Here is a 27,269-nt window from a genome sequence, read left to right as displayed (position 1 = left end):
AAGGTCACACAGCTAATCAGTAGCAGAATCTAGCTTTGCTCAAGGTTGAATTTTAAAGGGTGCTGACAGAATGTGTGTCTAGTTAACAAGAATAACTCCCTCTCTCCACTCAGGGATCTGGCAGCTTCCCAGGTGAGGTCTTCACTAGCCCACCATTTCTGCTTCTTCCTCTCTTTGGCCTCCCTTGGCAGCTTTGAGGACTCTCCCCCATGCTGGGCAAACAGATGCCTTTCATGTTGCTTTCCCATGGTCCCATAATTTCTAGTTATGGCTTTGCTCCCAATAGAGCTCCTTTGCTTCTAAAGCTGAGGCACTTTGAACTACAGCTGCGTGGCTTCTGACTTGCCCTTGGAGAACCAGAATCAAGGGAACATTGAGGGAACCACTCAGTGCTTTACCTTCTTTGGCCTTTCTCCCTGGGTGGGGTGGGGAACTTGCAGCCTCAGGGTCACCGTGACCCTCTAGGTCCTCAGGTTCGGCCCTTTGACTCCAAACTTCACATCTCCACCCCTGCGCCGCACTTCAGGGCCTAGAGGGCCTCCAGGCCGCAGGTTCTCCACCCCTGCCCTAGAGGGTGTTCTTTTTATCTGGCTCAGCTGAGAACAGGAGCCCAAGGGTAGAGACTGATCATCGCTTTTACTAGGAAACGATTCCGGTAAGCAAAAGTTGCTCTGTGATTCTCAAGTTGGGGGAACCCCTTTCTATCCCGGGGGAGGGGGAGAAAGGCTTTGCTGGGAAGGTCCCAGCGACCGAAAATTCCTAGCTCTAGTTATAAGGACGGTCCTTATGCGCTCCTCCTCAGCTTGGCTGGCGTCAAGGAGGGTCTCACTGGAAAGAATCTTCTAGGAAATGCGCAACAGGTTTCTTGCCCTGCCCCAGTAATTTGGGCAGCCCCCATGGAACGTGTGTACGTGTCCCCCAGCTGGTACTCGAAAGCAGCTTTGCGGATGGGATCTCCTCTGCGACCCCTTTGGCTGTGTGCGGAAAAGTGGTAGCTGGAGTCCCTGGAGCCTGGGAGCGTACATTAAGCGATGGCCGTGGCTGGGAAACGGAGCCTCCAAGAAGAAAACCAGACTTGGAGCAGTTGGCTTTGATGATCTAGAAAGTAGGGGAAGGAGCAAAAGGGAGGGACGGGAGGGAGAGTGAATCCGCGGGCACGGGTGGGAAAGACGACCACAAAAGGCAGGGGGAGGGCAGCAGTCGGTAGAGCCGGCTCTTGGCACTCCCGGGCACACACAGGGTGCAAGTGACGGGGCCCGCTGGCACCACCGGAGGCGCGGCCGGGACAGTGGGGCCGCCGCAACAAAGGTCCGGCTCCCTTGCGCCCTCTGCGGACCGAGCGGAGGCCGGCTGTGGCGAGAAGGGCGAGGGGGAGCCGCGTGGGCCCTTTGGCCCCGCCCGGGCCCTTTGGCCGCGCCCTCCTTGGGGCGGCTCCGTGGGTGGGGGCAGCGGAGACCTGGATCCCAAACTGCCCCCAGCCAGAGCCCGAGTGCCGGGAGCCGTCGAGAGCAGCCAGGCCCACAGCCAGGTAGGAAGGGGCTTCCCGGGGGTCAGCCTGGGCAGTGGGAAGGGGCTTCTGCCAGCTGGGCCTCCCCAAACTTTTCCCAGTGCAGCCGCCGAAGTGATTTTCCTAATGCTCAAGTCTGATCACGTCACCCTTAACTCCTACTTCGTAAACCCCGGTGGCTCGCTGTTGCTTCTAAATATTATGAAGTCCTCTTGGTTAGGCCCTTAAAACACCTGGCAGCTTGGCCCCCTCCTCCCTTCCCAGACTTCTGAATACTTTCCTCCATCGACTCTAGGGACCCTTCAAACTGATTTTCTTGCTGGCCTTCCCCCACCCCCAAAACAAAACCAAATTCTCCATTCTCTCATCCCTACGCCACGAAGACGCTGCCCTCTGCCACCGCCTTCTCTTGAAATGCCCAGTTTCCTCTCAGACCCAATTTCAGGTGCGTGAGTCACCAGCTGCTGGGGCGCTCCCTCCCTGGGCTGCTCGGTTTCAGCTTTATCTATATCCCCATTTCCGTGAACGTGGTCACTTCTGTTCGAATATAAGCAACTTGAGGGCAGGGACTTTCGATTGTCTGTGTGCCCCTCTGTGCTCGACTGGCCATCGAGGCTTAATTATAACTTGTTGGCTGATTGGAGCTATGTATGGGAATGAGGCAGGGAAGGGGAAAGGAAAGGGGAAAAGGCCTGGGACGGGTTGCATTTCTCAGCCCTTTCCTTACTCGGAGGGTTACCCAGAATTATATTCAGTCTTCATAAGAGCTGTCAGGAGAGAAGGGGTTCTGGTGTTTGCAAGTAGGGGCTGGCTTTCTCCGTTCTTCTTATTCTTTTGTTTGGATTTTGGGCTTGGATCGGTCGTTCTCCAGTCCTGGGGGCCTCTGGCCTCGAGTCGTCTAGGTGTGTGCTTCTGTGTGCGTGCGTGCGTGTGTCTGTATATTTCTCTGGCTAATATGTTTCTCCCTCTCCCGCAGTCTTTGTTTTTATTTTGTTGCTATTATCCTGTTCCTTTGCCTGACTGGCAGGGTGTGTCTGTCTGGGGTTTTATGCGTCTCTTAGCTGTCTGACTCAGGCCATCCCGTCTTCGAGCTGAAGCTTGGTAGGCTTTAGAGCTCTGGGAGACCTGGTCCTGCCTTTTCATAACGTAGAGCTAAAGAGATGTACTCAGAATCTCACAGATACAGTCAGAATCAAACTCTGGTCCTGGGACTACAATGTTAGTGTTCTTTCAAGGAAATGGGTGTTTGAGTATCATTTTGTTTGTGTGGGATTGGAATGAGAAGCTCCTCACAGACCAGGGAGGAAAGGGCAGTAAATGGAAAAGCCTCAGTTCTTGGAGTGGGCAGGTGGGCACTCCATCATTTGGTTCCAGATTCCAGCCACCCTGGAATGGACTCAGCCTTGGGAGAATGATGCCCTGCTTAGCTTCCTGCTTGGCAGAATTAGGGGTCTGGAAGCAAGTGGAGAAGTAGTCAGGGTAGAGAAAGAATATATAGAAGAGAGGGACTGTGGGTAACTCAGGCTGAATGGAGGGCACATTGTGAGGCCAGGATGAAATGGCTAATTCAGCCCTGATCGGTGGAGTTTGCTGGGGTCTTAATGAGTCAGCATTCAGTCCTGACTCCTCCTCTCCTGGTGCCTCTTTGTAGCTCATTCCCTGCCCCTCCCCCCACCTTAGGTTTGTGTGTGTGTGTTGGGGGTAATGGGGTCATGGCTCAGAATGGGCTCCGTGACTGGGAGCCAGGGGCAGAGTTCGAAGCCATGGAAGGCAGCTCTGGTGTCTGGTTCTCTGAGGCCTAAAATATTCATCCTATGGGTCAGATTTGGTTTCGAGGCTGGTGACTCTGGCCTGGTTAGTGGCTGCCCAAAGAGTCAGGTACTTCTGTGAGATTACTTTGTATTAGTCTGAACATGATTAGGGGGACTCCTTCCCTCCAGTCATAAGAACCCCAGTCTGTAACCTGGGAAAAGGTAGTCCTGTGTTGTCCAGCATCAAGAGTTATGATTCTTGACTTTCTGTGTCTTTACCTTTCCTCATGTCTTGTAAAACCAGGATTTGTAAAATAATGACAGGGTCTGGTGCTTGAAGATCCTTAGATGTCAGAATGAGTTGGGAAGTAATAATCACCTCTGTGGAGTCACCTTATACCTGAGAATAGAGAGAAACTCCAGCTAAGAGTTCACTTTATCAAAGGGAGTATATTCCATTTATTCTCCTTCAAACCCCCAACAAGTGTGTGTGTGTGTGTGTGTGTGTGTGTGTCCGTCCCCACAGTAGCATCTTTGATGACCCAAGGGGTAGGATGGTACCTACACCCATATACCAATGATTTGTGTAGTTGAATGAAGTTAGATTGCCTTAGCAGGAGACATCACCTGTTTCCTAAAGGGTCTAGAAATCTAGATAACAGCATCCAAAATACCAGCTGTTGATTGACTGAGAAAGAGGCAGACTACAGTCATTATGCAGGGAATTTTAACATGGGGTCTATGAACTTGTTTTTTAAAAAATATTTTGATGACTATTTAAAGAGATTTGGTTTTCTTTGTAATCCTATGTATTTTATTGCATGCATTTAAAAATCCTTCTTTCATCCATTTCTTGGCTAACTCTGCCTTCAGTTCTGTTCTTGGTAGAATTGGGGAGGCCAAACTCTTCAGGAATGGAGAAGGGGTGAGCAAAGGGTATTGTTTTCTTTCTGTTTTGTTGTCCATGATGGCCATCCATCCTTCCTACCTTGAATAAGTAAGTGAAGGGAAAGAAGCAGCAGAAATCAGTGGAAAGAATTCAAGTCAGAGGACCTGAAGTTTGAACTGGACTTACTACTTGTGTGCCATTGGTGAAGCCGCTTTGCTTGTTTGGGCCTCAGTGTCCTGATCAGTTAAAATGAGGGACTGGAACTAGGGGCCTGCTAAGGCCTTTTCTAGTTCCCAATTATAGGCTTATGAGGTTCGAAGTTGGAAAAGCAGGAAGGTAGATAGATAAAGAGTAAGCATCGTAGTTTCCCAGTATTTTAGAAATGGCATACAGATAGATCCCTGGAATCTTGGCTTTACCAGTTTGTTGTCAGCGTTCTGTCTAGAAAACTGCCCCTTTATCCTGCAGATTTAGACATTTAACTTCATTGAAAACACCCTGCATGGCCTCACCCCTTCCTGTCCTTATTCAGTCTTCTCTTAAGGCTTTGGAAAATAGCGGCTGGGTGGGAGATGGGATGCCTGTTTATTGGTGGGAGGGGAGAGACACCCACAGTTATACATAAACAGACCTTTCTGACCCTTTGTCAAATAAATGGCTTTAGGCCAGAAAAGGACTGAGTTCTTAACTGAACCATAAATAGTATTAGAAGGAGTGAAGACAATCCTAGTGGTGCTAAGGGGAAGCTGTGTGTTTTTGGCCCCTACCTCTGCCTGTAGTAATTTCTTTACCACCTTTCCTGAGAAGTCTGTTTCCTTTTTTGGGAACTCAGTCTGCTTAGGGGAACCGTCTCTGCTTCCATCTGGGCTGGAGGTAGGACCTCCTTGTCCGTGGACAGAAGATGATTTTTGGAGAAGTTGGGAATACTGTGACATGAGCTGAGGGCAGGAACCAGATGGTGAATACCAGGCTTTAGCCCTTAGTATAGGGAGAGGAACATGTCTGAGCAAGAGGGACACGTGTGAGATGGAAGAGTGGGTGTCTCCCTTCTGGGCAACATTCCTGGCCTCTCCTGGGGGGAGGGGGGAAAGAGAGAGAGAGAGATATTTTTTTTTCAGATTTTGGCCTGCCCTGGGTTGGAAGTGAGAGGAACTTATGGCCAAAGGGATACTTCCTGTCCTGGATAAGAATTTCCAAGCCCCCTGTTTTCCCTCTATCATTTTTAAAAACACTTTTTCTAGATTCTAGGTTCATATTTGAGCCAGGAACTTCATAACCATTCCCCAAAAACTTTATTCGATATGGTTGGCAGTGGGCTTGTGTGACCTGCTTCTGACTCCTTGTGACTCACTTTACCTCCTTCTAGTATTCTTTGTACTAAAGGCAGGTGTGGTATGGTTTGAAATGACGTATTGAGGGAAGTGGGGTAAAGTACTTTGAATTAGGGAGGAAGAATGATCTGTAGGGCTGGGGCCAGGCTTAGGCTTAGGGCTAAGCTTTTCCAAAGGGTAGAGAGGGGTGGAGTTTTTCTGAGAAGAGCTGGTTGACCATTCTGAGCAGCTCTTTCCAGTCCCACCCTGGACATCATGTTTTTGGCAAGGAGGTGGGCAGTTTGCCTGGATGGCTTGGCTGTTCCTTTCACTTCCTCTCATATGCCTTCTTTCTAAACACTAGAAGTAGAGTCCTTATTTAGCAGATTCTAGAACAATAACTCTTCATGTGCCAAAGTTCTTGGGGCTTCCTCTTTCCTACTCAGAGTCCAAGACTCCAAAGAGTCACTGACTTCCCAGGCTGGTTTGGAGACCAGATCACTGTCGTTTGGGAACGTCAGTCACCCCAGATCCCTTCTCCAGGACCGGGAATACAGAGACATTTCTGAGAATGAGACTTTGCCTTTATTCCTTCTTCCATAAGCCTTATGATCTTTGCCTTGGGAAGTTAGTTCTTCCTGCTGTCCAATATCTATCATTTCTGCTGCAGTCGGAGCCTACCTGCTTCTCTTTCAAAATCAGAGAATCTAGAATGTCAGAACTGGAAGCACCATTTGAGATGCACTGACCTGACCATCCATCCTTCCCCTGCCTCCCTTGCCCGTTTGTTAACTCAGGAACTTAAGGCCCAGAAAAGTGACTGTGTAAGAGGAGATAAGAAAACAAAAAATGTCCTGAAGCCTAGTACACTTTCTTGTTCCTTACATTTTTTTTATTAATTAATTCTAAATTCAATTCTTAGCTTAGAGAAATGTCCAAACCTGCATAGTCCTCCCATGTTCTCTCTTCCCCAAGATAGTTTGTGCTAATATTTATAAAAATCTTGACCAGGGGAAAGATCACACAATGTGTTAAAATTAAATACTGAGTTAGCATTCCAGAATAGTCACTCACTCTTCAATTGTTTCTAGGAGTGCGGTTGAGAAATCGAGGAGAAATTTTGGAGGACAGTGTGAGGGGATGGTAGGATATAATGAAAGAAGGAAAGAGACTTGGGCATGTTTTTAGGCAGCAGGGAAGGAACCAGTGGTAAGGAAGAGATTGGAGGTTAAAGAGGGACAGTATGCTGGAGAAGTGGAGAGAGAATGGGATGAAGGGAAAGCATAGAAGGGTTGATCTTGACAAAGAGAAAAGCCACTTCGTTATCAGAGGATAGAGGAGGGGGGGTGGTATCAAGGAGAAGAGAGAGCTCACAGCAATTGCAGGGGAGGTCCTCAGCTGAGAGGGTCGAGGGAAGGGTGGGTGTAGGTATTTGAGAAAAGAGAATTTTATAAACAGGCTTTGTGGGGAATGGGATAGAGCTGAATCAATATTGGAAGAGTAAAAGAATCGTCTTGTAGTGAGGGCCCAGCAAAAGTCAGAGAGCTTAAGTCTTTAGTGGCTTCTGTTGACCAGCCTTCCTCAAGTCCCATTCAGCAGCATGTGAATAAGGAGCAGAGAAGGTTGATATAATTGTAATCCAGGTTTCCGGTTTAGTAAGTCATGAGTGTTCTTGAAGTTCTTTCTTTTTTAACTCATGGACTTTCCTTGTGGGGTAGCATGATGTAATGAAAAGGGCACATGAACTTGCCATGTGATCTTGAATAAGATTAAGATAAGTCTTAAGTAAGAGTATGTTCTCCAGTCCTTGGTTTCCTTATCTGTAAATTGAGGCAGTTGGACAATATGATCCCTGAAGTCTATCTCAGCCCTAACATCCTATCTCTCTTAACTGGCTCAACAGCTTCCTTCTTCCTGCAGTTACTTAGGACATTGTGGGATTGTGAGGATGTCAGCATGGCTGAACTTTCTCTTGGGCCTCTGCTCTTCTGTTATTTATTGTCTCACCCTCAGTATTTTTGCAGCAGCTTGAAAGAATGAATTGATTTCTATGGTAGTGTCACCAAACATATAGCTTTGCTGTTAGATCTTAAGATTTACAGGTGAAAGGGACATTCAAGGTTATTTAGGACAGTCCTCTCCCAATCCTCCTCCATTTTTGAGATAAGAAAACTGAAGCCAGCAAGTGAGGTGATTTGTGAAAGGTCACCCAGGTAGGAGTGGAATTCAAGTTTGGAATCTGAGTCTTCTGTAGATTCCCCATGCTCTTTCCCCATTCTCTTTCCAGGATATTACATTTCTTAACTGACTCTGGTGAGAGGGCTCCAGGAACTGGCAGCCTAGGGCTAGAGCCTGTCTTTTCTTCACTGGTGGTTCCCAGTTCTGGGTCTCCACTCCTGTCACCAATCATTGCTTCTAAGGTCTTGTTTTCCCAAACTAGAAAAGTGAGAGGAATAGGGAGGGGCTGAAGGGATCCTATTATGAGTCAGCAGCCAGGACTGAAGCAGGAACTGAACCTGTCATTCCAGAGGTTAGATTTAGAACCTAGAAGGACTACGGAAGTCATTCAGTCCGAATTTCTCATTTTGTAGTGAAGAAACTAAGGCCCAGAGAGACGAAGAAATTTGCTCAGGATTTCATAAGCAGAAGAATCAAAATTTGAACCCATATCTTTTGACTCAAAATCCAGTGCTCCTTTCACCATGCTGATTCCCCTCTATGATATCCCTGACAAATGACTATTTATCCCTATCTACCCTTTCCCAACAACCAAAAGACCTCCAGAGATGGGAACCTACTAACTCCACTGGGACAATTAGAAGCCTAAATAAAATGGGTGCCAAATGGAACTTACCATTTTCCCCTAAAACATGTTAATTCTTCTGATTTTATTATTTCTCTTGATGTCATTATTAACTCTACCAAGAACTCAGTAAGACCCTTAAGGTTCTTTTAGTCTATGACTTCATTAAAAAGGGGAAGATGGCAAATAACAACCAACAAAAAAACCAAACCAAAACACTGGAAAGTTGGTTCAAGGATTAAGAAAGGACCCAAAGGCTAGCTAAAGGTCTCCCATCTATGGACCAATGGTTTTTTAACCTTTTTTTGTATACTGGACGCCTTTGGCTTTCTGGGGAAGCCCATGGACCCATTCTCACAATAATTAAATACACAAAATAAAGTATACAGAATTACAAAGGAAACCGATTATATTGAAATATAATTATTAAAAATATTTTTAAAAGTTTACAAATCTCAGGTTAAGAACTACTGCTATATAGTACTTTACAAATACCTCATTTTATCACAACTGCCTTGGGAGGTAGGGGCTATTATTGATCCCATTTTACAGATCAAGAAGCTGAGGCAGAGGTTAAGAGACTTATTTGTCCAGGCTCATGAATAAATGTACAAGTTATATTTGGACCCTGGTCTTCCTAATTCCAAGTCCAGCACCAAAATACAGAAGAACTTACAGTCATGAACATTTTCTCCTAGAAGAGAGGGAGTCAGTCACAAGTGTCAAACATTACCACAGGAAATAAATTGAATATATGTTAACAGGAAATAACTGGTTCCTGAAGTGATAGATATTTCCACTTTAGCTTGTTGGAGCAGAGATCAAAATTGATAACAAATGAGAAAAATAAAAATGATAAAAGTGTGGCAGGCAATTAAAATATGACCTAGTTAGACAAGCTGAGGATGGCCTGGGCAAAACTTGTCCCTGTTCCTTCCAGCATTCAGCTCTGTGGGTCACCCCAGGCTTTTATTGGTGTGTCTAGGAATAAGTTTACTACTGTTTTGTCTGGAGAAAGAAGGCTGAATCAGCCTCTAGATAAGACAGTATCATGATCCTTAAGAAAATGTCTAATCACAAAATGTTGGAGCTGGAAGGGATCTCAGAGATTGGTCCAGCCCCCTCATTTAACAATCAAAGAAGCATCTTGAAGGCCTTAGGAGGGAGAGCATTTGCTTTATCCAGGAACACACCACTAGTTAAGGCCAGGGCTGGTAAGTCAGCTTTGTCCAGACTCTAGAGTTCTCTGCAGTGAAACATGGCCCATGAGACTGGCTGCTCATGCACCTCTGCCTTGGAAAGAAGAACTCCATATCTTTGCGGGTAGCAGTTGTGACGTCCCTCTGGCGGAATCTTTAGAGAAGAGTTGGGTTTCCTCTTGGCTGTGCTCTTCTCCCAGGGGTTTTGGGACACCACTTTTTCCTCTATCTCCCTACCTGTCTGATTGTTCTCCTCACTCTCCTTAGCTGGATCATCGTCCATTTCCTAAGGGATGCCATTGCTTGAGCCTGGAACTTCTTTTTTGTGCATTATCTTTTGGTGGTCTTATCAACTCCCATGGATTCAGTTCTCATCCCTATGCTGACAACTGCCAAATCCACACATCCAGACCTCCTCCTTCTCCCAAGATCCCATCCTTCATTACTGATAAATGATGGACATCTTCACTTTGATTGCCTGTGGGACATTCACCATGTCTAGAGTGAACTCATTCTTTTTGCCTCTAAACCCACATCTTTTTTTCCATCTTGCCTATTTTTGTCAAGGGCACCACCTTCCTTCTGGTCATCCTGGTTTGCAGCCTTAAAGAAGATAGCTTTGATTCCTCATTCTAAAATCATCCACTTTATCTATTCAGTTGCCAAATCTTCTCGGTTCTGTCCCCCCCAATCTCCCCACCATCCCATTGTTTCCAACAGCATTGCCCCCACCCTTGTTTAGATTCTGGTTACCCCTTTCCTGGTCTCTTTCAGTAGTTCTGACTGTCTTTTGCCTTTCTTCTCTCCCCACTCCAAACCCTTCTCCACTCAGCTACCAATATGATAGTCCTGAAGCCCAGGTCTGATGGTGTCACTCCTTTGTTCAAGAAACTTTAATAGCTTCCTGTTGTCTTCCATGGCAAAATACAGAATTCTCTGGCATTTAAAGTCCCTCACACTTTGACTTCAGTCTGCCTTTCTTCTTCGACTGTTTTCATTTCACATTATATCCTCTCACAAAGTCTACATCCCAGCCAGACTGTCTCTTGAGCTATTCCCTATACATAACACTTCATTTACTGACTCCACGCCTTTGCATGGATGAATGCTCTTTTCTTCCCATATCCACTTCTCTGACTTCCTAGCTGTCTTTAAGACTAGACTCAACTGCTCCCCTGCCCAGTAATTTACTTTTTTGAAAGAAAAAAAAAGCAGTATGTATGTATATGGTGATGTGTGTGTGTGTGTGTGTGTGTATGATGACGACTGTACATGCATTTTTATTTTATTTTATTTATTTAGGAGACAATCAGAATTAAGTGACTTGCCAGGGTCACAGAGCTTTAAAATGTCTGAGGCTGGATTTGAACTCAGATCCTCCTGAATGCAGACATGGCCCTCCATCCACAGCGCCATCTATCTGCCCCTTGTACACACATTTTTAGAAATGTACTAATCAGTGCACGCCTTTCCTCTCCTCTCGTTGCAATGTAAGGTCTTTTTTTTGGTTTTCATATTTTTATTGCCTCCAGCAGTGCCTGAAACATTATTGTTGTTCAGTTGTTTTCCAGTCGTTTCTGACTCGTTGTGACCCCATCTGGGGTTTTCTTAGCAGAGATACTGGAGTGGTTTGCCATTTCCTTCTCCAGCTCATTTTACAGATGAGGAAACTGAGGCAAACAGAATTAAGTGACTTGCCCAGGATCACACAACTAGTATGTGTCTGAGGCCAGATTTGAACTCAGGAAGATGAGTTTTCTGAACTCCAGGTCAGGCATTTTATCCACTCAGCCACCCAGTTGCCGTGCCCCCCTTCACTCCCAACACATAGTAGACATTAAATGTATGTTAAATTTAATTGAATAGAAAAATTGGATTCTAGGGAACAGCTGGGACTAGGAGAATGTCTGTGGAGTAGGAAAGTGCTGTTTCCACTAAGAACTCCCTGTGAGTCACCTGTGACTTTTGTTAGGTTTCCCCATCCAGTTGAAATGCAAGAATAACCACCCCTTTATTAAGATAAGTATGGGAGGATGGCTTTCTGGGAGAAGGAAAGGAGAAGAGATACTAGGGGAAATCTAGATGATGTAAAAACAAAAGCTATCTACAAAGATCTATTTTTAAAAAGATAATTACAGATCCCCCACCTATATACCCTGCCTCCAGACCATATTGTCACAAATGATTTCTGGAGATTTTAGAGATAAACTAGAGATCTGGAAGAGACCTTAAGGTCATCTCCAACCCTCATATTTTACAGGGGAGGAAACTCTTAGGCCCAGAAAAGGGAAATGACTTCCTCAAAGTCACACAGTAAATAAATAGTAGAACCAGGATTGGAGCCCAGATTCTCTGACTCCAGATATTATTTCTCCTTTGCCTTTCGTTTTCCTTTTTCCACTAATCCAGACAAAGGAATGGGGGGGGGGGCAGTCTGTGGGGAATCCCAGGTCAGGGTGGGATGGATGGTCATGCTCTCTAGGATATAGAGATTTCATGGGCTTTTTAGGGGGAATAAAGGAGAAAAAGCAGTTTTTCTGCCTTACTATGTGTCAGACATCATGCCAAGCACTTTTACAAATATTATCTTATTTGATCCTCACAATAACCCTATGAGGTGGTAGGTACCCATTTTATTAAATTACTCATTAAGTTACAGTAGAGGAAATTGAGGCAAACAGAAGTGAAGGGGTTTGTCCAAGGTCACACAACTACTCAGTATCTGAAGTCAAATCTGAACTTGTGTCTTTCTGATTCCATGACCAGTGCCACTAAACTACCCGTTGTTAAATAAACAGAAAAAAGTACTTATTGTTGTGAATACTTGAATGTTTTTTTGTTCCGCCAAACACTTCCACAAACACTAAATTAATGACAGTTTGGTAGGGGTGGGGGGTGAAGGGTATCTTTGGTTTGCGGAAAGAACTTTGGGAGTTAGGAAGACATGCTTGTAGTCCTGGCTCCACTGTTAACTGGTTCTGACATGGAGCAAGGCACTTAGGCTCTCTTGGCCTCAGTTTCCTCACCTGTAAAATGGAGGTGTTGGATGATATCTAAGGTGCCTTCTACTTGCTTTGGTGGTCTGTGGAAGCAAAGCATTATGGGAGAAAGACTACTGGATTTGGAGACCACGGTGGAGGTTTTGAATCCTGGCTCCGACACTTGATTTCTTGTGGGACCTTGGAGGAGTCACACGAGTTTCCCTGGGCCTCAGTTTCCTCACTGTAAAATAAGAGTGATCCTTTGAGGCCCCATTTGGCTCTGTATGGTTTTTATATCTCAGTTACTTCAGGTTTTCATTCTTGTTTTGTTTGTCCATCATTCTCTGTAGTGCATTCTACCCTCTTGGTCGGTCCATCCTATGACATTTAAAAAGTTATTTTCTTATGTATTTAGGAGTTTCTTTGGTGAAGATGCCAGAGCTTCCTTTCATTCTCTTGTCCTGGTGTCTCTAAACGCCTTGTATTAGGAAGTCCTTCCCCTTGTTTCATCTTAGTGGGCCTGCCTACTCTGACTCTGGCTTATTTCCTCAGAACAGAAGGATGACAGCTACCTCCTGATAATACCCATTCAGAGACTCAAAGGCTGTTATTCAATCTCTTCCCTCCCTCCTAGCCTTCCCTTCTCTGAATCATACCAGTTACTGTGAGTTAGGAGAGAAGAGATGAGATAACCCATTTTTTCGTGAGAGGCTTCATGGAGACCTGGAAAATTATTTCTTGCTTTTTTTATAAGAGAATATAAGGATGGAGCGCTCTTTCTCCCCCTCCCCCTCCCCCTCCCCCCCCCTTCCCCTATGTGTATGTATATATATGTATATATATATATATATATATATGCCTATACATAAACACATGTATACATATACATATACATAAATACACATAATTTTTAAAATGTATTTTATTTTTTCTTCATTATGCTCAAAAAATTAATTTTTAAAAAATTTTGCTTCCAAATTCTCTCCCTTGCTTCCTCCCCTTAAGAAGGCAAGCAATCTGATCTAGATTGTACATGTAGTTTGTAAAACATTTGGATATCAGTCATGTCTGCAAGGATATTTAAAAAATTTTTTTTAATGTACAGTCAAAGTAAAACCACATGTTCAGAAAGTTTGTGTCTTGATGTGATCCCTGAGGCCATGATCCGTCAGGTGCTAGGCAGTGTGTTTCATCTGTGGCCCTGTCGTTGTCACTGGCAAGGTCACTTTCATGAACTCCAAAAGTTTTCCACAAGATCACAGATCTAGAGTGGGAAAGGTTCTGAGAGCTCATCTAGTCTAGCCTCCCCATTTTACAGATGAGGAAACTGTGTCCCAGTGAGGTTAAACGCCTCTTAAGTGACTTGACCAAAGTCACACAGTTAAATGTAAAAAAAGAAAATCACACGCAGTAAATGGCGGAGATGAGATGTGAACCCAGACCCAAGGACTTCAGATTCATGACTCTTTTCATTGTACCACGGTGCTCTTCTGAGGGTGGCCCGTACAAGCGGAGCTCTGTACTAAATCCATGCGCCTCCATCAGAAGGGCTGAGCAGGGCAGATGTTCCACTTGTAAGGGTCCCAGAAGTAATTCCTATTCGGGATGGTCACTAAAATGGCCCAGGGATTTCTCAGGCCTCTTCCTGGCCCCTTAGGCTATTTACATAACAAGGGTGGGAGAAATCGAGACACCTGGGAGGATATCTTTATCTGACAGAAGTAGCTTTGGGAAAGGAATCCTGGAGCCCAGGACCTCATCCCAGTAACCTTTTCTCTGCTCCAATCCCCAGGCCTTTCCCCAGCCCAGATGGCCTCTCACCTGCTGGAAGATCGTTAATATCTTCTTGCAAGTCGTCAGTTGTTTCTTCCAGCCCAGGGTGAGGGCCACATAGTACGGTTGTGGACCATGGAGAGGTTTGCCATGAGCATGGCATCTTGGCATCTTCTCCAGGGTAGTCATGTGTAGTTGTAGTGACTACGACTTCCATGACAGAGAGAAGAGAGATACAGAGAGAAAGAAATGAAAGGACCCTGGCTCTGAATCTCTGGGCCTTAGACTCCCTTGGGCATCATCTACCTTCTAGTCCATCCTCCCCACAGTTGCCAAATTGTATTCCTAAAGCAGTTTTGATGTCCTTCCCTTGCTGAGGGAGCAAGCTTCGTTAGGAGTAAGGTGGTTCCCTGTTGTCTCCACGATAACACAGATTAATCTGTTTGGGTCTCTAGATATCCTAGGTACAGCCCTAAGTAAAATTGTGGGTTCCGTACCCCACACAAGTGACTACTGACACACCCAGATTCAGAGGTGATGGGAATGTCTGCCCAACCTTAGCTTAGCTCCAGCTCAATATTAAAATTATTCATGGAAATAGATACCCCCCTCCCCACCTCCAGTCCCACCCCCACATGCCTGTCAGTTGAGTCACATCTGTTATTTGAAGAAACCAGAAAGTCTTGTCCCAGCCCTACCCTTCCCCACAAACCCCATCTCTCACCTGCCCCAGCCTTCTCAACTGCTCTTTCCCCCAGCTGCCACTTCATGGGTCCCTCCACTCCTTTCTGCCATACCCCGTCTCTGACTAGGGCCTCTCCCACCCTGAGCCTGGAGCTGCTTCTCCTCTTTCTGCTAGACTAAGAGTCCTGGCCCCACCCCAGGCCTGGCTCCCGGCCCTGCAGTTGTCTGCCAGCTGCTGTGGGGGCTGGGCTGAGCCCTTCCATGGGCCTCAGCTAGCTCTGGGATTCACTGCTTCTCCGGGCCAGAAGAAACTGTGACTTGACTGTGGCCCCCCCCCCCCCCCCCCCCCCAGCTTCTTAAAACCCTGCCCTAAGTTGTTTTGGACGTCCATAAGTAAAGCGATCTCATTGACTCAGTGACTGTTGTCTCACGTCACTTATGTTCAGGAATTTTCCACACGTCACCTCCGTCCCATTCTTGCTATTTTCTTCTTGGCTAGCCCAGAAAACTGCTTGGTACAATGGATGGGAATGCCCAGGAAGAAGCTGGGGACCGGGGGACTTTGGGAGAGAGGATTTTGGATTTGGGGGAAGGGATACTGGAGTGAGTGTCAGAGTCTGTGGAGTCCATGAGAAGGAAGCTAGGAGAACACTGAGGCAGTGTCTAGAAAGGATAAGGGGTGTGTGTGTGTGTGTGTGTGTGTGTGCGTGTCTGTGTCTGTGTGTGTGTGTCTCTGTGTGTGTGTGTCTGTGTGTCTTTGTGTGTGTGTGTGTCTTTGTGTGTCTGTGTGTGTCTGTGTGTCTCTCTGTGTGTGTGTCTCTGTGTCTGTGTGTGTGTGTCTGTGTATCTCTGTGTCTCTGTGTGTCTGTGTCTGTGTGTGTGTCTGTGTGTCTGTGTTTGTGTCTCTGCGTGTGTGTGTGTGTGTCTGTGTGTCTCTGTGTGTCTGTGCGTCTGTGTGTGTGTGTGTGTCTGTGTGTGTGTAGGAAAAGCATAGTGGGGAGAAAGACAAATCAGGTGGGGCTGGATACTCATGATTTCTCTCATTGTCTGCACTGTAGGTACAGGAGACTGAGGCCCCCTCAGTCTTGAGCAACCATGTCAAACCCCAGTGCTCCACCTCCATATGAAGACCGAAACCCCCTTTATCCTCCTCCTCCACCAGCGGGAGGTTACCCTGGGGGAGGTTATCCCGGGGGTTATCCAGCCTACCCCCAGCCAGGCTTTGGACACCCAGCTGGATATCCTCAGCCTATGCCTCCCATCCATCCAATGCCCATGAACTTTGGTAAGCTGGTGGGGACGGGAGGGCTGAGTATGGAAGTAAGTGTCTCCATCTGCATCTGTGGCTTCATTCAGACTTTCACCTTTTTTTCTCTCTCCTTTTTCCCTATCTCCCTTTCTCTTTTCCTGTCTCTCCTCCTCATCTCCTTCCGTTCTAGGCTAGAGCTGCTACTTTGTGGGGCAGGTGCTCCTCCCTACAATCCCTCTCCTGTGCTCATTGTGGGCAGCTCTCTGCATGTTCTCTGTAAAGATTACAGTCTCTTTACTTCCAATCAACAAATGTCTGTTATACCCCTATTATGATTATATATTAGCAGTCTATAGTTAGGATGTGATAAATGCAGAGAAGATAAAGAAAAACATGAGAAACTCAAGGAGGGGGAGAAGGATCATGTTTGTGATGACCATAGATTCAGAAATGTGGCAGCAGGGATCACTGAGCCTGGGTCATGAAGGAACAGAAGAATTCTGGCAGACTGAGAGATGGCTTGAGGCCATTCTAGGATGGGATAGGGGAATAATTGGTTTGCCCAGAACATAGAGTATGTGAAAGATAATGCAGACTTCAAAAGCCTGGAAAACTTTAAGTTGCAGCCAGATATGACAGGGGTCATATTATGATTTTTCCTGTCACTTCTGTCGTCAAGAAGAAGTGCTTGGGTCACCTGATCCATGTGACTGCTTACTTACTCCATGAAAGCTTTCTAAGACTGAGCAGAGGAGAGGTGATCACCAGCCTCCCATAGATGTCCCCATCCCTTTCTTCAAGACTGTACCCCATAATTTTCCTGCTTTTAACATATGTGCAACACATAAGGACTGGTGTAAAAAGCTATGACTCACACCTGTATAGTGGGGTGGAGACCAACACTTAGTAGTAGCTTGATGATGCCCGGCCTTCACATATGCTCAACCTTAGTTTCTTCATCATTAAAACTGGGGTAAGAATTGAATTCAATTTAATAAATCTTTATTTAAGTACTAAGTGTTTAAGACAGTGGGGGCTTGTTTAGGATAATAATATTAAAATTTAAATTAATTTTAAATTAAAGTTAAATTTAATGAATGAAAATATAAATTAAATTAATTTTAAATTAATTAATATTAAATTAAAATAATTAAATTAATATTAAAATTATTATTAAAAGGAACTTTTCAAGCCTTCTAGGAATATGCCTTCTTTTTAATTGGCCTACTGGGGGTTGTGAGTTAGAGGCTTTGTTTAACTCTAAATTCCCTAAATGGAAAACATGTCTACAGATAAGTGGATACAAAATTGACGTAAGGTAAATCCAAAGTGGTTGCCAGTTTGGCGCAGGCAGTAGAGCATTGGTGTTAGTCAGGCATGTATAGGTTCAAATCCCATCTAAAACAGTCAGCCCTCTAAAGCTACCGATTATGGAGCAAGTGCAGATCTGCACTGGTAGAGGGAGATTGTAGCAATGAAATCAGAAGTTCAGCTCCCCCCCCCCCCCCACCAAAAGGGCCCTATGTAATTTGGAGAGTAAAGTAGCTTTAACAGCTGAGATGTCTAGGCTTGTATCCTAAAGAGACTTTTTTTTTTTAAAAAACAGGAAACAGGATCTAGTTGTACAAAATATTTATAGTAGCCCTTTTTGTGGTAGCAAAGAATTGGAAATTGAGGGGATGTTCATCCATTGGGGAATGACTGAACAAGCTGTGGTATATGACTGTGATGGAATACTATTGTGCTGTAAAAGAAATGATGAGTAGGATGATTTCAGGAAAACCTGGAAAGATTTACATGAACTGATGCAAAGTGAAGTGAGGAGAACCAGGAGAACATTGTACACAGTAGTAGCAGTATGTTATCATGAAGAACTGTGAATGACTGTTATTCTTAGCAATGGAGGATCCAAGACAATCCCAAAGGACTCATGATGAAAATCCTATTCACCTCCAGAGAAAGAAGTGATCATTTCTGAATGCAGATCAAAGCAGACTATTCTGTGCTTTATTTTTTTGTCTATTTTCTTTCACAACATGACTAACATGGAAATATGTTTTGCATCATCACATATATATAATTACATGAATTGCTTGCCTTCTCAATGAGGGGGTAAGGGAGGAGTAAGGGAAAGAATTTGGAACTCAAAATTAAAAAAAAAACAGGTTAAAATTGTTTTTATGAGAATAAAATAGTAAAACTATATTGTTAGGGGAATAAACAGCTTAAGGCTCTCGGGAAGTCTTTCTTTCAAGGAATGAATCCTTGAAGGGAGCTAGGGATTCTAAGAGCGAGCTGGAAGTGAGGAGGGAGAAAATTCCAGGCATTGGGGATTGAACAGCCTGTGCAAAGGATTGAGCCCAGAGATAGAATGTCATTTAAGAGGAACAACAGGCAGGCCAATTTGGCTGGAATGTAAAGTGTGTAAGGGAGGTAATGTGATAGCAACCTGGAAAAATAAACTGGAGGCAGATTGTGAAGGGTTTTAAATCCCTTTTTCTCATGGAGGCAATAGAGAGCCATTGAAGCTTTTTGAAGCTCCCTGTAGTAATTACATAGTTAGAACTGTGCTTTGGAATATCACTTCGGTAGCTGTGAGGAAGATGGACTGGAATGGAGAGAGACTTTAGGCAGGGAGACCATTTGCAATAAGACTGAGTGAGAGGTTCTTGATTCAGGGCAGAGGTAGATGCAAAAGGGATGTAGACCTAGAATTGGCGCTGCCTTTAGCGTCACAGTAGTCTAGGTTTACACATACTTTCTAACACAATATTAATAAATATCCCTTCAAGCAAAACACAACATTTCTGGAGTGCTGTGAGAGTGTCATAACATTCCTGTGAAGCAGGTTCTCTAGGCACTATTATTCCTATTTCACTGATGAGGAAACTAATTCAGAGAGGTCATAATGTCACATGGCCAGAAACTGTAAGAGGTAGGAGATAATAATAACTCATATAGCTCTTTCTAAAAGGTTTGTTGAGCACTTTGAAAGTATTACCTCATTTGGTCCTCACAACAGCGTTTGAAGATAGACGCTATTATTGTCCCAATTTTACAGATGGGGAAACTGAGAGAAACATGTTAAGGCACTTGCCCAGAGTCATACTGCTGGTAAACACCTGAATCTCATATTTGAACTCAGGTCTTCTGACTCCAGGTCCAGTGCTCAGTACACTGTGTCACCCATCCAGGCTTAGCCCAAGTCTCTCCTCACCCAAGGTATGGTGTTTTCCCACTGTGCTATACTTGTTCTGATCTTCTGATAGCTCCCACCATCTGTCCTTGAGCAGGCCTAGGCAGCACAATGATGAATGAATCCTCCAGTAGGCACCTCCTATCTTCCCCCATCCTCCCATTTGCTTTCCTTCTGGCTTCTCTAGTTTCTGGCAGTAGAGGAGGTTCAGGAATCTCTAATTTATTCTCCAGTTGAATTCCGTTGCATTCTGGGTGCATGCAGCTTATTCAGGACCTGAGCCACCAATTTAATTGTCCTTCATGAATGAACTTAGAAACCTACCACTGAACAAAACATGAAATTTAGTGCATATTGTTCCTATATATAATGGGACTTCCTAATAGTACTGACTGTCCATCCAGTATGCCATTGTTACGTATTGGAATTCCCAAACATCTATGAGACATCTTTAATTAGAATCATGTCAAAGGTCAATTTCTAGCTTATTATTTTTACCAAATCTAGTCTTAAAATTATGACTGGTGATTTTTGGTGAGCTCTGTTTTTATCTGAAAGCAGAATTCATATATCCCTTAGCAACTTGTGTGAAAAAAATTATTCATAGAGACAAATTGATGCATAAATTTTCCAAAATATAGCCTTTTATAAATAATTTTGTGCTGAAACTTAACATTTTACTTTGAGTAGATGTAAGAAAATAAAGAATAAAAATTTTTATGATTTATATCCCTGGGATGATCTTATACACATCAGTATCAGGATTGGTTTTGGCATCAGATTCAGGCCCTCCATAGTTATACCTATAGGTATATAACCTGTAGGTTGCTTGCTAATCTACTATTGTCTTCCACCCAACTCTGGGTGGGTCGATGGGAAAATCTGAGTCATTTCATACCAGACTTATTCTTCCAGCCTCCATTTAAGATTCACTTTCTCCACAAAGCCTTCCTCAGTTTCTCTAACCTATAGTGATCTTCTCTTTATAGGTCCTTTTACAGCATCAAGTGATGACCTCAAAAATTAGACTTAAATGGTTAGTTATTTTCTAATTATTTTTAGGCCAGTCTCTCCAAATAGATTATAAGCTTCCTGAGGGAAAGGCTGCCTTATTTACAATGCTGGGCACTTAGAGGAGGCTGAGGATCAAATGAGATAATGTGTGTAAAGCACTTTGCAAACCTTAAAAGGCTAGCTATTATTGTTATAGATAAGGTGGTGGGTTTCTGTTGTTTGTTTTTATTTATTTTTTTGGACAGGGATCTCGGCTTGCTTGACTTGCTTGGCACTGGAGCATTCCCAGGCCTTTCCAGCAGTACTTTTTGCTTCAGTATTTAAGGAAAATTTCTGAACAGATAGAACTAGACAGGAAATATCCAGATGTTGAAGGGACTTTTAATTTGGCTAGAGAAGGTTGTGTGGTAGTGGTGAGAACAGAGGGTTAGTAGTAGTTGGGAGTCTGTGGTCTGAAGGCATGTCTCAGCCCTCAGATAACTTGAGGGACTGTCTCTACAGGCAGAGCTGAACCCTATGGGGGAGAGGAACCAGCAGTGAGTGACAACTTTGGGACTGGAGAATGGGAGGACAAGAAGGTCCGACACCGCTTCATCCAAAAGGTAAGAAACAGGATGGGGAGAAGATATTTGTTTCCTCTTTGTGGGCCCAAGGGAGGAGTTCCTTATTCCTGTTCATTTGCATAAGCCACCATCTTCTAAGCATGTAATTTAATGCCAACCTGCACCAAAATTCCTGTTTCCTCTCCCCCTGTTCCTCTTATTCCCCTCCTGCTGATCTTTGTATCAAGAATCCAGTCTACAAAAAATGGTTTGCCTCTCCTGACATGTTTTCAATCTCCAGGATAAAAATACTACGTCCTAGGGAAGGTCTTCTGGTCATAGAAGTGGATGACCATCTCACCTCTGATCTGTTTCAGGTTTACGCCATCATCTCAGTCCAGTTGCTCATCACAGTGGCCATCATTGCTATTTTCACCTTTGTGTGAGTCTCTGAGGCTTCTTACCCCATTTTTTTACTCTCTTCCTCCAGTTTTTGAGTTTCTGGGGTTCTTGGCCTTGAGTAGTCCCCTCTCAGGGAGGGAGGGCAGATACTTTCAGGAAGGGGGAGAGTGATTGAGGATTGGAGACTTGATGAAGAGGCCACAAAGAAAGTGGTTGCCTTTGGTAAATTGCCCAGGACAGGGCTGTGCTGACTTTCCTCCTGGTTCTCTCTTTCCCCTTCCTTCACCACACAGGGATCCTGTTCGTGCCTTTGTGAAGAGAAATTTGGCCGTCTACTATGCTTCCTAGTGAGTATGCCTTCTTTCCTAGGCCTAAGGTCAGGTGAGTGGGGGAAGAAAATCCACGAGGCAAGATAGTATGCCTTCAAGTTTCAGTCTACTGATGTGTCCCTTTCTGGTGGTTTATCATCCATCTCTACCACCTAGCTTAGCCATTAGACTTTTTTGAGTGATTTTATAAAGTTGCTGTTGCTGGGTCTTATTCTTAAGTTGTGCTGGTAGATGGGAATATGTGGCCACTCTATTTCTAAAGAAGAAGACTGAGGTGGAGTTCAATGAACAGTCCTGCATGTCATGAAAAAATGATCACCAGCCACATTTGGCATATCTCCATTATGCCAACCCTTCTTCCCTCACTCCTGTGACAGCGGTTTTGAATATTTTCTATTTGGCAGTCTCATTCCTGTGGCCACTATCTTCCCACAAACAAATCCTCATTTTCCAAAGAGCTCCCTGCATTTCAGCCCTGTGGGACTAGTGAGGGCTAACCTATTATATTGGGGGAGTGGGCTGGAAGGGGATTAGAGAAAGCTCAAGATGGGAAAAACAGACTGCTACTCCTTTTTTTTTTCCTATAGTGCTGTCTTCCTGGTTACATACCTGACCCTTGTGTGCTGCCAGGCACCCAGGTGAGTCCTGAGGTTTTGGGGAAAGTGCAGTATGTGTGGTAGTGGGAGGGAGAAGAGAAGGTAAGGCTAGCAGAGGGTAGGATATCTGAATTAGAAGGGGGCCCAAGACAGAAAGGGGTTGATGAACAGATAATCAAGTATGAGAAATGAACCTTGGCCCTACCCTAGGCTTATCCCCCTGTGGACTATGGAAACCTGTTTTTGTTGGGAAAGCATGTGCCTGACTCCTGACCCCTTTTCCTCTTCCATCCTAGGCGCCGATTCCCATGGAACATCATCTTATTGACCATCTTTGTGAGTCTAGAGGAATGGGGTGGGATGGGGAAGGGAGTCTGGGGGGATTAGGCAGAAAGATGGAGGGGAAAGGTTGACTTCTGTGCAATGCCCAATGGGAGAGGTGCTTTGAAGAGGGTCTCTTGTCTACCTCTTCTCACATTATCAGATGATTACCTAGCTTTGATGACCTGGAAGTCATTTTTCTCTCCCTACCTCATGTCTTAGATGTCTTATTCTCCTCTCGGTCTCTCTTTTAGACCCTAGCAATGAGCTTCATGACTGGCTGCATAGCCAGGTATGTATGTTTGGGTAATAGCTCCAACCCATTACCCTTGGAAAATGCATGGTTAGGGGGTGTTAGCTTGAGGACCATGGCTCATAACGTATCCCGAGGCTGGAGAGAATAGTGCCTAACCCTGCTAAATACCGCTGAACTTCTCCCACTCTCTTATACGTACAGAACATAAAATTTCCTGTTTTCACACTGGCCTGGTGGACCAGGAGTGATTTACATGATGGGTCAATCTTTTGGTCAATAATTTCTCTCTTCCCACAGTATGCACAGCACTAAAGCAGTCCTCTTGGCTATGATTATCACTGCCATCGTCACCATTGCTGTCACCATATTCTGCTTCCAGACCAAGGTGAGGGCATTGCACTCTCCTTCCTTGGGCTCCAAGATGCACCTTCCCTTGAGCATGCTCACTCCATTCCCCAAAATCCCAGAGGTGGGAGACAGTCAAGGTTAGGGGATACAAAGGGATCTTAAGTGTAGTCTTAAGATTTCCCTGTCTCTCCCCAAAATCCAACCACTTAACTTTACATAAAGTGGTCCCACCCCTCTGTGACATAGCAACATTTTTTATTGTGATGCAGCTATGAAAGGCTGAGTGTGAATTCATGGCCAGGGTGATCATTTAATAGCTTCCTCCTTTCTGTTTTCTTTGGCAGGTGGACTTCACATCATGTGCAGGGCTTTTCTGTGTGCTTGGGATTGTGTTGACAGTGACTGGGATTATCACTGCTATTGTGCTGGCTTTCAAATATGTGAGTATGATTATCCTCCCTCCTGGAGCTAAGAACAGGCCTGAGTCGAAAAACAGGCCTTAGGCACTGCTGGAGTATAAGAACTTGCCTGTTTGTTGTGAATTTCAGATGTTATAAATAATTGGGAAGTTTGTATAATTGATAAATTGCTTGCCTTCTTAATGGGTGGGGGAGGAATTGGAGGGAGAGAATTCAGAACTCAATTTTTTTTTTAATGTTAAAAATAATCTATTTTTTAAAATCTGAAAGTTTTAGGAAGGCATCTCCCACCCCCACCCCCCATCCCCATCCCCATCCCCACAGCCTTCATTGTTGGTCTGCCATAGGTTTTTTTCCCCCTGAGGCAGTGGGATTAAGTGACTTGTCCAAGGTCACACGGCTAGTAAGTATGAAGTGTCTGAGGCCAAATTTGAACTCCTGACTCCAGGCCTTGTGCTCTAACCACTGCACTACCTAGCTGCCCCCATAGTTTCTTAAAAGACATTATTAGAGGTTTATTCCTTTGGATATAAGACAGAATCTTAGTTTAAATTAAACTTATCAGTAATGCTGTACTAGGAAATAATTTGGATTAGCTGAGACAAGGTGTTGGATTGTGGTGGCACTGAGAAAGAGGGTCAAAGCCTTGGGAGTCAGGCTTGGGTTGAAGGACCCTAAGCTGGCAGGCTACCTGAGGGCATGGGATCTATGGGAGGAGGGGTACCTCAGGAGGGAAAGCCGAACACTAAGAGAGGTATTAGGATAATGAGACAGACTGGGTTTGGAATGACTGGAAAAAGATCCATCTCCCTTAGAGAGAAGTATTGTGGCCCCATTATCCAGAGAGGGGACATGATTTGGTAATTGGTGGTGGGGCTGGCCTCTCATTCCCACCTCCCACCAAACCGCCAGGCCCTTAGCTCATGCCCTTTGCTTTTACAGGTGTACTGGCTCCACATGCTGTATGCTGCCCTTGGGGCTATTGCTTTTACTCTGGTGAGTGACCCTCCACATCTTACTCCCTAGACCCCAAGCCCAGTCCGAGATTCCTGCTTTATTACCCCCTGGACAGCACACTTGTCCCAGCCTTGCATCCTTGCTGAGACTGCCCCCAACTCCTAGAACACATTTTCCTCTGTCTCGCCCTTAGTTTTCTTCCAAGTCTCAGTTCAGGCACCAACCCCTCCCTGCAGCCTTTCCTCATCCCCCAGCTCTAAATTACTTTGAAAACATTCTCTCTGTACTCCTGTATTTGTGTTATTTCCCTCAACAGAAAGTAGAGCTTTTTCAAGGAAAAGGCTGTTTTGTTTTTATCTATTTCCAGTGCTTGGCACATAGGAGATAACTTTGCTGACTTGGGGGAGAGACTCCCGGTCCTTGTGGAGTGGGGGTCCTCATCATTGTTCTTCTCCTTGCAGTTTTTGGCATATGACACACAGCTGGTCTTGGGGAACAGGAAGCATACCATCAGCCCAGAGGAATATATCACGGGTGCCCTGCAAATCTACACAGACATTGTCTACATCTTCACCTTTGTGCTGCAGCTTCTGGGGGATCACAATTAAGCGGGGGGACTTCCCTTCTTGCCCATGCTCCTTCTTTCCTTTCATTCTGGGTTAGCCAGTCATTGCCATGGCTCTTTTCTCTCAGTAACTTCCCCAGGAAAGGTTCCACTTGTTGCTTGTGAGATCTGGGGGAGCAGTCCTGTCTGGGGCTTGTCTGTAGGGAGGGACATGCTGGACTGGAAGCCAGTGAGTGGCTTACTCTCTTCTGACTCGTCCAAGGCTGAATCCTAGGTTTCTTCTCCTTTTTGTCAATACTGCCCTTTCAGGGGTGAGTGATGAGATCATTCTGTCTCAGTAACTAAAGGGAAACAAGGTGCAGGGATGATTTCAAGGAAATGTGATGTCCATTCTCTTCAGGGGATTCCATTCTGAGCTGCTACCTATAATGCTCTTCTTCCCTGGCATTTCCCCCTGTGAGATTGGAGAATGGGGTCAGTGCCTACTCTCTCTCTCACTCTCTTCTCTCCCTCTCTTGCACTAAGCTACCAAATCCTGTCGTTGTCTTTGTCTTTTCCTCACCCCCACCACCCAAACAGTCCTTCCCTCTCATCCTTTGTACAGACACGATCCACTGATGTGTATATATTGTTTAGTGGGGGTTGGGCACAATACATAACAGTGCCCAGCCCTAGCCCTAGCCCAGCTATCATAAACTGTGACCTCTGCCTAAGGCCAGAGGGCAAACCTCAGTCTCTGCCCATCTCCATCTGACTCACCACCTCGGCCCTGGAATTGCTTCCAGGTGGGTGTTTGGCCAGTGGGAGCAGGGATGGTGTCTTCTTTGATCTTCATCTCTGGCGTCCTAGACTTGCAGTGAAGGGATGTGTAGCATGAGTGGGAATGGGTCGGTAGCATGACAGGTGTCCCCCACCCCCACTTCTGAAATCTCACTCGGGGCTCCTGAAGAGGTGGGGCCAAGTGTGGAGCTGGCAGGATGGACAGAGGCTCTCCAGCTCCTTCTCTGGGCTCTGTTCTTCACCCAGCCCCATCCCAGGAGTTTTTGCCTTGGCCTCTTCTCGCAGAGACCAGAGGAAGAACCTGAGGCCCACAGGTGAAATGGCTTGCCTAGACCTCCCGGAGCACAGAGCTGGGCTGGGTGTTTCTTCCTACCACCCTTTAGCCGTGGCCAGCTGCTGGGGGAGACACGGCCCCCTTGCTCTCCCTCCCTCTCAGCACGTTAAAGCTGAATCCCCAGCAGGCCCTCCCTTCCTGCTCTATGAGCAGACTACTGGCTAATCTTCTGACACCACGTGCCTTAGGGGGAGAGGGCCTCGAGGACGGCGCTCTCCACTCGGACCCGCACGAGGGTCCAAAGAGGGCTTTGGCATGTGATTCTTCTGGAGTTTGGAGCACCACGCACAGTTGTAACAGGAAGTAATAAAGTTCTACGTTAGAAACTTGTGCTTCTGGTTCTTCCTGAAGGGGGCAGGAGGGGCCTTTGGCTGGTGGGCTCCGGCCTGGGTTCTCCAGGCCTCCTGGAACATCCCGACTGACCGCTCCGAGCGACCCCACGTGGGCTCTCGTGGCCCAGATGCCGGGAGCGGCCGCTTCCTTCTCCAGCTCATTTTACAGGTGAGCGGTCTGAACCTGGGAAGAGGCGCTGCTCTCCGAGAACGAAGGCCTCGCCGTGGCACGGAAAGCGCCCCGGAGCCTGGCCAGAGTGGCCTAGGGGACACCCGGCACCCCTGGAAGGTGGATCAGCGCTTCCTGCAGAGAACGTGCTGCCCGGGTCGGCCTTGTGTTTCCGCTTCCGGTCCCCTCGGTGGCTCCCCCCCACCCCGGGCACAAGCAGGGGGTGGTGCGTCTTGACCTTCAGTTCTTCCAACAGAAGCTTCTCCACTCCCTCCGTTCTCCCTCTTCTCCTCCTCCCCAACCCTCGGCCCTTCGGGACTGGCCCAAGAACAGCCACGAGGGCAGAAAGGGGCCCGGGACACGGTGGGGGCGGGGGTGGTTCAGGGAGGCTGGTGACGGCGCAGAGCCGGGACCCAGACCGTTACTCTGCCCCCTAATGCTTCAGTTATAAGGGACGTGAAAGCGCCGAGAAAAACACTCAAAGGCCTTATTTGATCAGAGGCCCGTGTGCCTCAGTTTACCCGGGGACCTCGAAAGCTCTCTTCCGCTCTGGGGCAGAAGCC

General features: G+C 45.8%; 1 protein-coding gene and 1 long non-coding RNA gene across 5 annotated transcripts; one reads left to right on the top strand and one right to left on the bottom strand.

Annotated features, from left to right (window-relative positions):
* The first annotated feature begins 587 nt into the window (after positions 1 to 587).
* TMBIM1 (transmembrane BAX inhibitor motif containing 1) lies at positions 588 to 26,531 on the top strand. Of its 4 annotated transcripts, none has more exons than XM_072617765.1 (12): positions 588 to 655; positions 15,956 to 16,182; positions 20,858 to 20,958; positions 21,276 to 21,340; positions 21,594 to 21,647; positions 22,217 to 22,267; positions 22,522 to 22,561; positions 22,801 to 22,838; positions 23,100 to 23,187; positions 23,495 to 23,590; positions 24,512 to 24,565; positions 24,988 to 26,531. In XM_072617765.1, the coding sequence occupies exons 2-12, from the start codon at positions 15,993 to 15,995 to the stop codon at positions 25,132 to 25,134; spliced, it is 924 nt and encodes a 307-aa protein (XP_072473866.1). In that variant the 5' UTR covers positions 588 to 655; positions 15,956 to 15,992; the 3' UTR covers positions 25,135 to 26,531. The 4 variants fall into 4 exon arrangements, with proteins under 4 accessions (XP_072473866.1, XP_072473865.1, XP_072473863.1 ...); XM_072617764.1 differs by lacking the exon at positions 588 to 655 and adding an exon at positions 982 to 1,105; XM_072617762.1 differs by lacking the exon at positions 588 to 655 and adding an exon at positions 1,431 to 1,528.
* Positions 13,345 to 15,066, bottom strand: LOC140509813 (uncharacterized). The gene is made up of 3 exons (XR_011968928.1): positions 14,938 to 15,066; positions 14,262 to 14,423; positions 13,345 to 13,704 (listed from the first exon to the last, which is right to left on the bottom strand). It is a non-coding gene; the product is annotated as an uncharacterized lncRNA (long non-coding RNA).
* Positions 26,532 to 27,269: the final 738 nt, after the last annotated feature.

This window comes from Notamacropus eugenii, chromosome 6, assembly GCF_028372415.1.
Source record: "Notamacropus eugenii isolate mMacEug1 chromosome 6, mMacEug1.pri_v2, whole genome shotgun sequence".
In the NCBI taxonomy this organism is placed as follows: Eukaryota; Metazoa; Chordata; class Mammalia; order Diprotodontia; family Macropodidae; genus Notamacropus; species Notamacropus eugenii.
This window is presented reverse-complemented; position numbering and strand designations above follow the sequence as displayed.

What these genes read in the sequence shown, in the direction of transcription:
- TMBIM1 (XM_072617765.1), top strand. Translation starts at nt 15,993, where the DNA reads ATGTCAAACCCCAGTGCTCCACCTCCATATGAAGACCGAAACCCCCTT. An exon ending in GCCGTCTACTATGCTTCCTA is followed by an intron (nt 21,648 to 22,216) that starts GTGAGTATGCCT and finishes TTTTTCCTATAG; the next exon opens with TGCTGTCTTCCTGGTTACAT. An exon ending in TATTCTGCTTCCAGACCAAG is followed by an intron (nt 23,188 to 23,494) that starts GTGAGGGCATTG and finishes TTTCTTTGGCAG; the next exon opens with GTGGACTTCACATCATGTGC.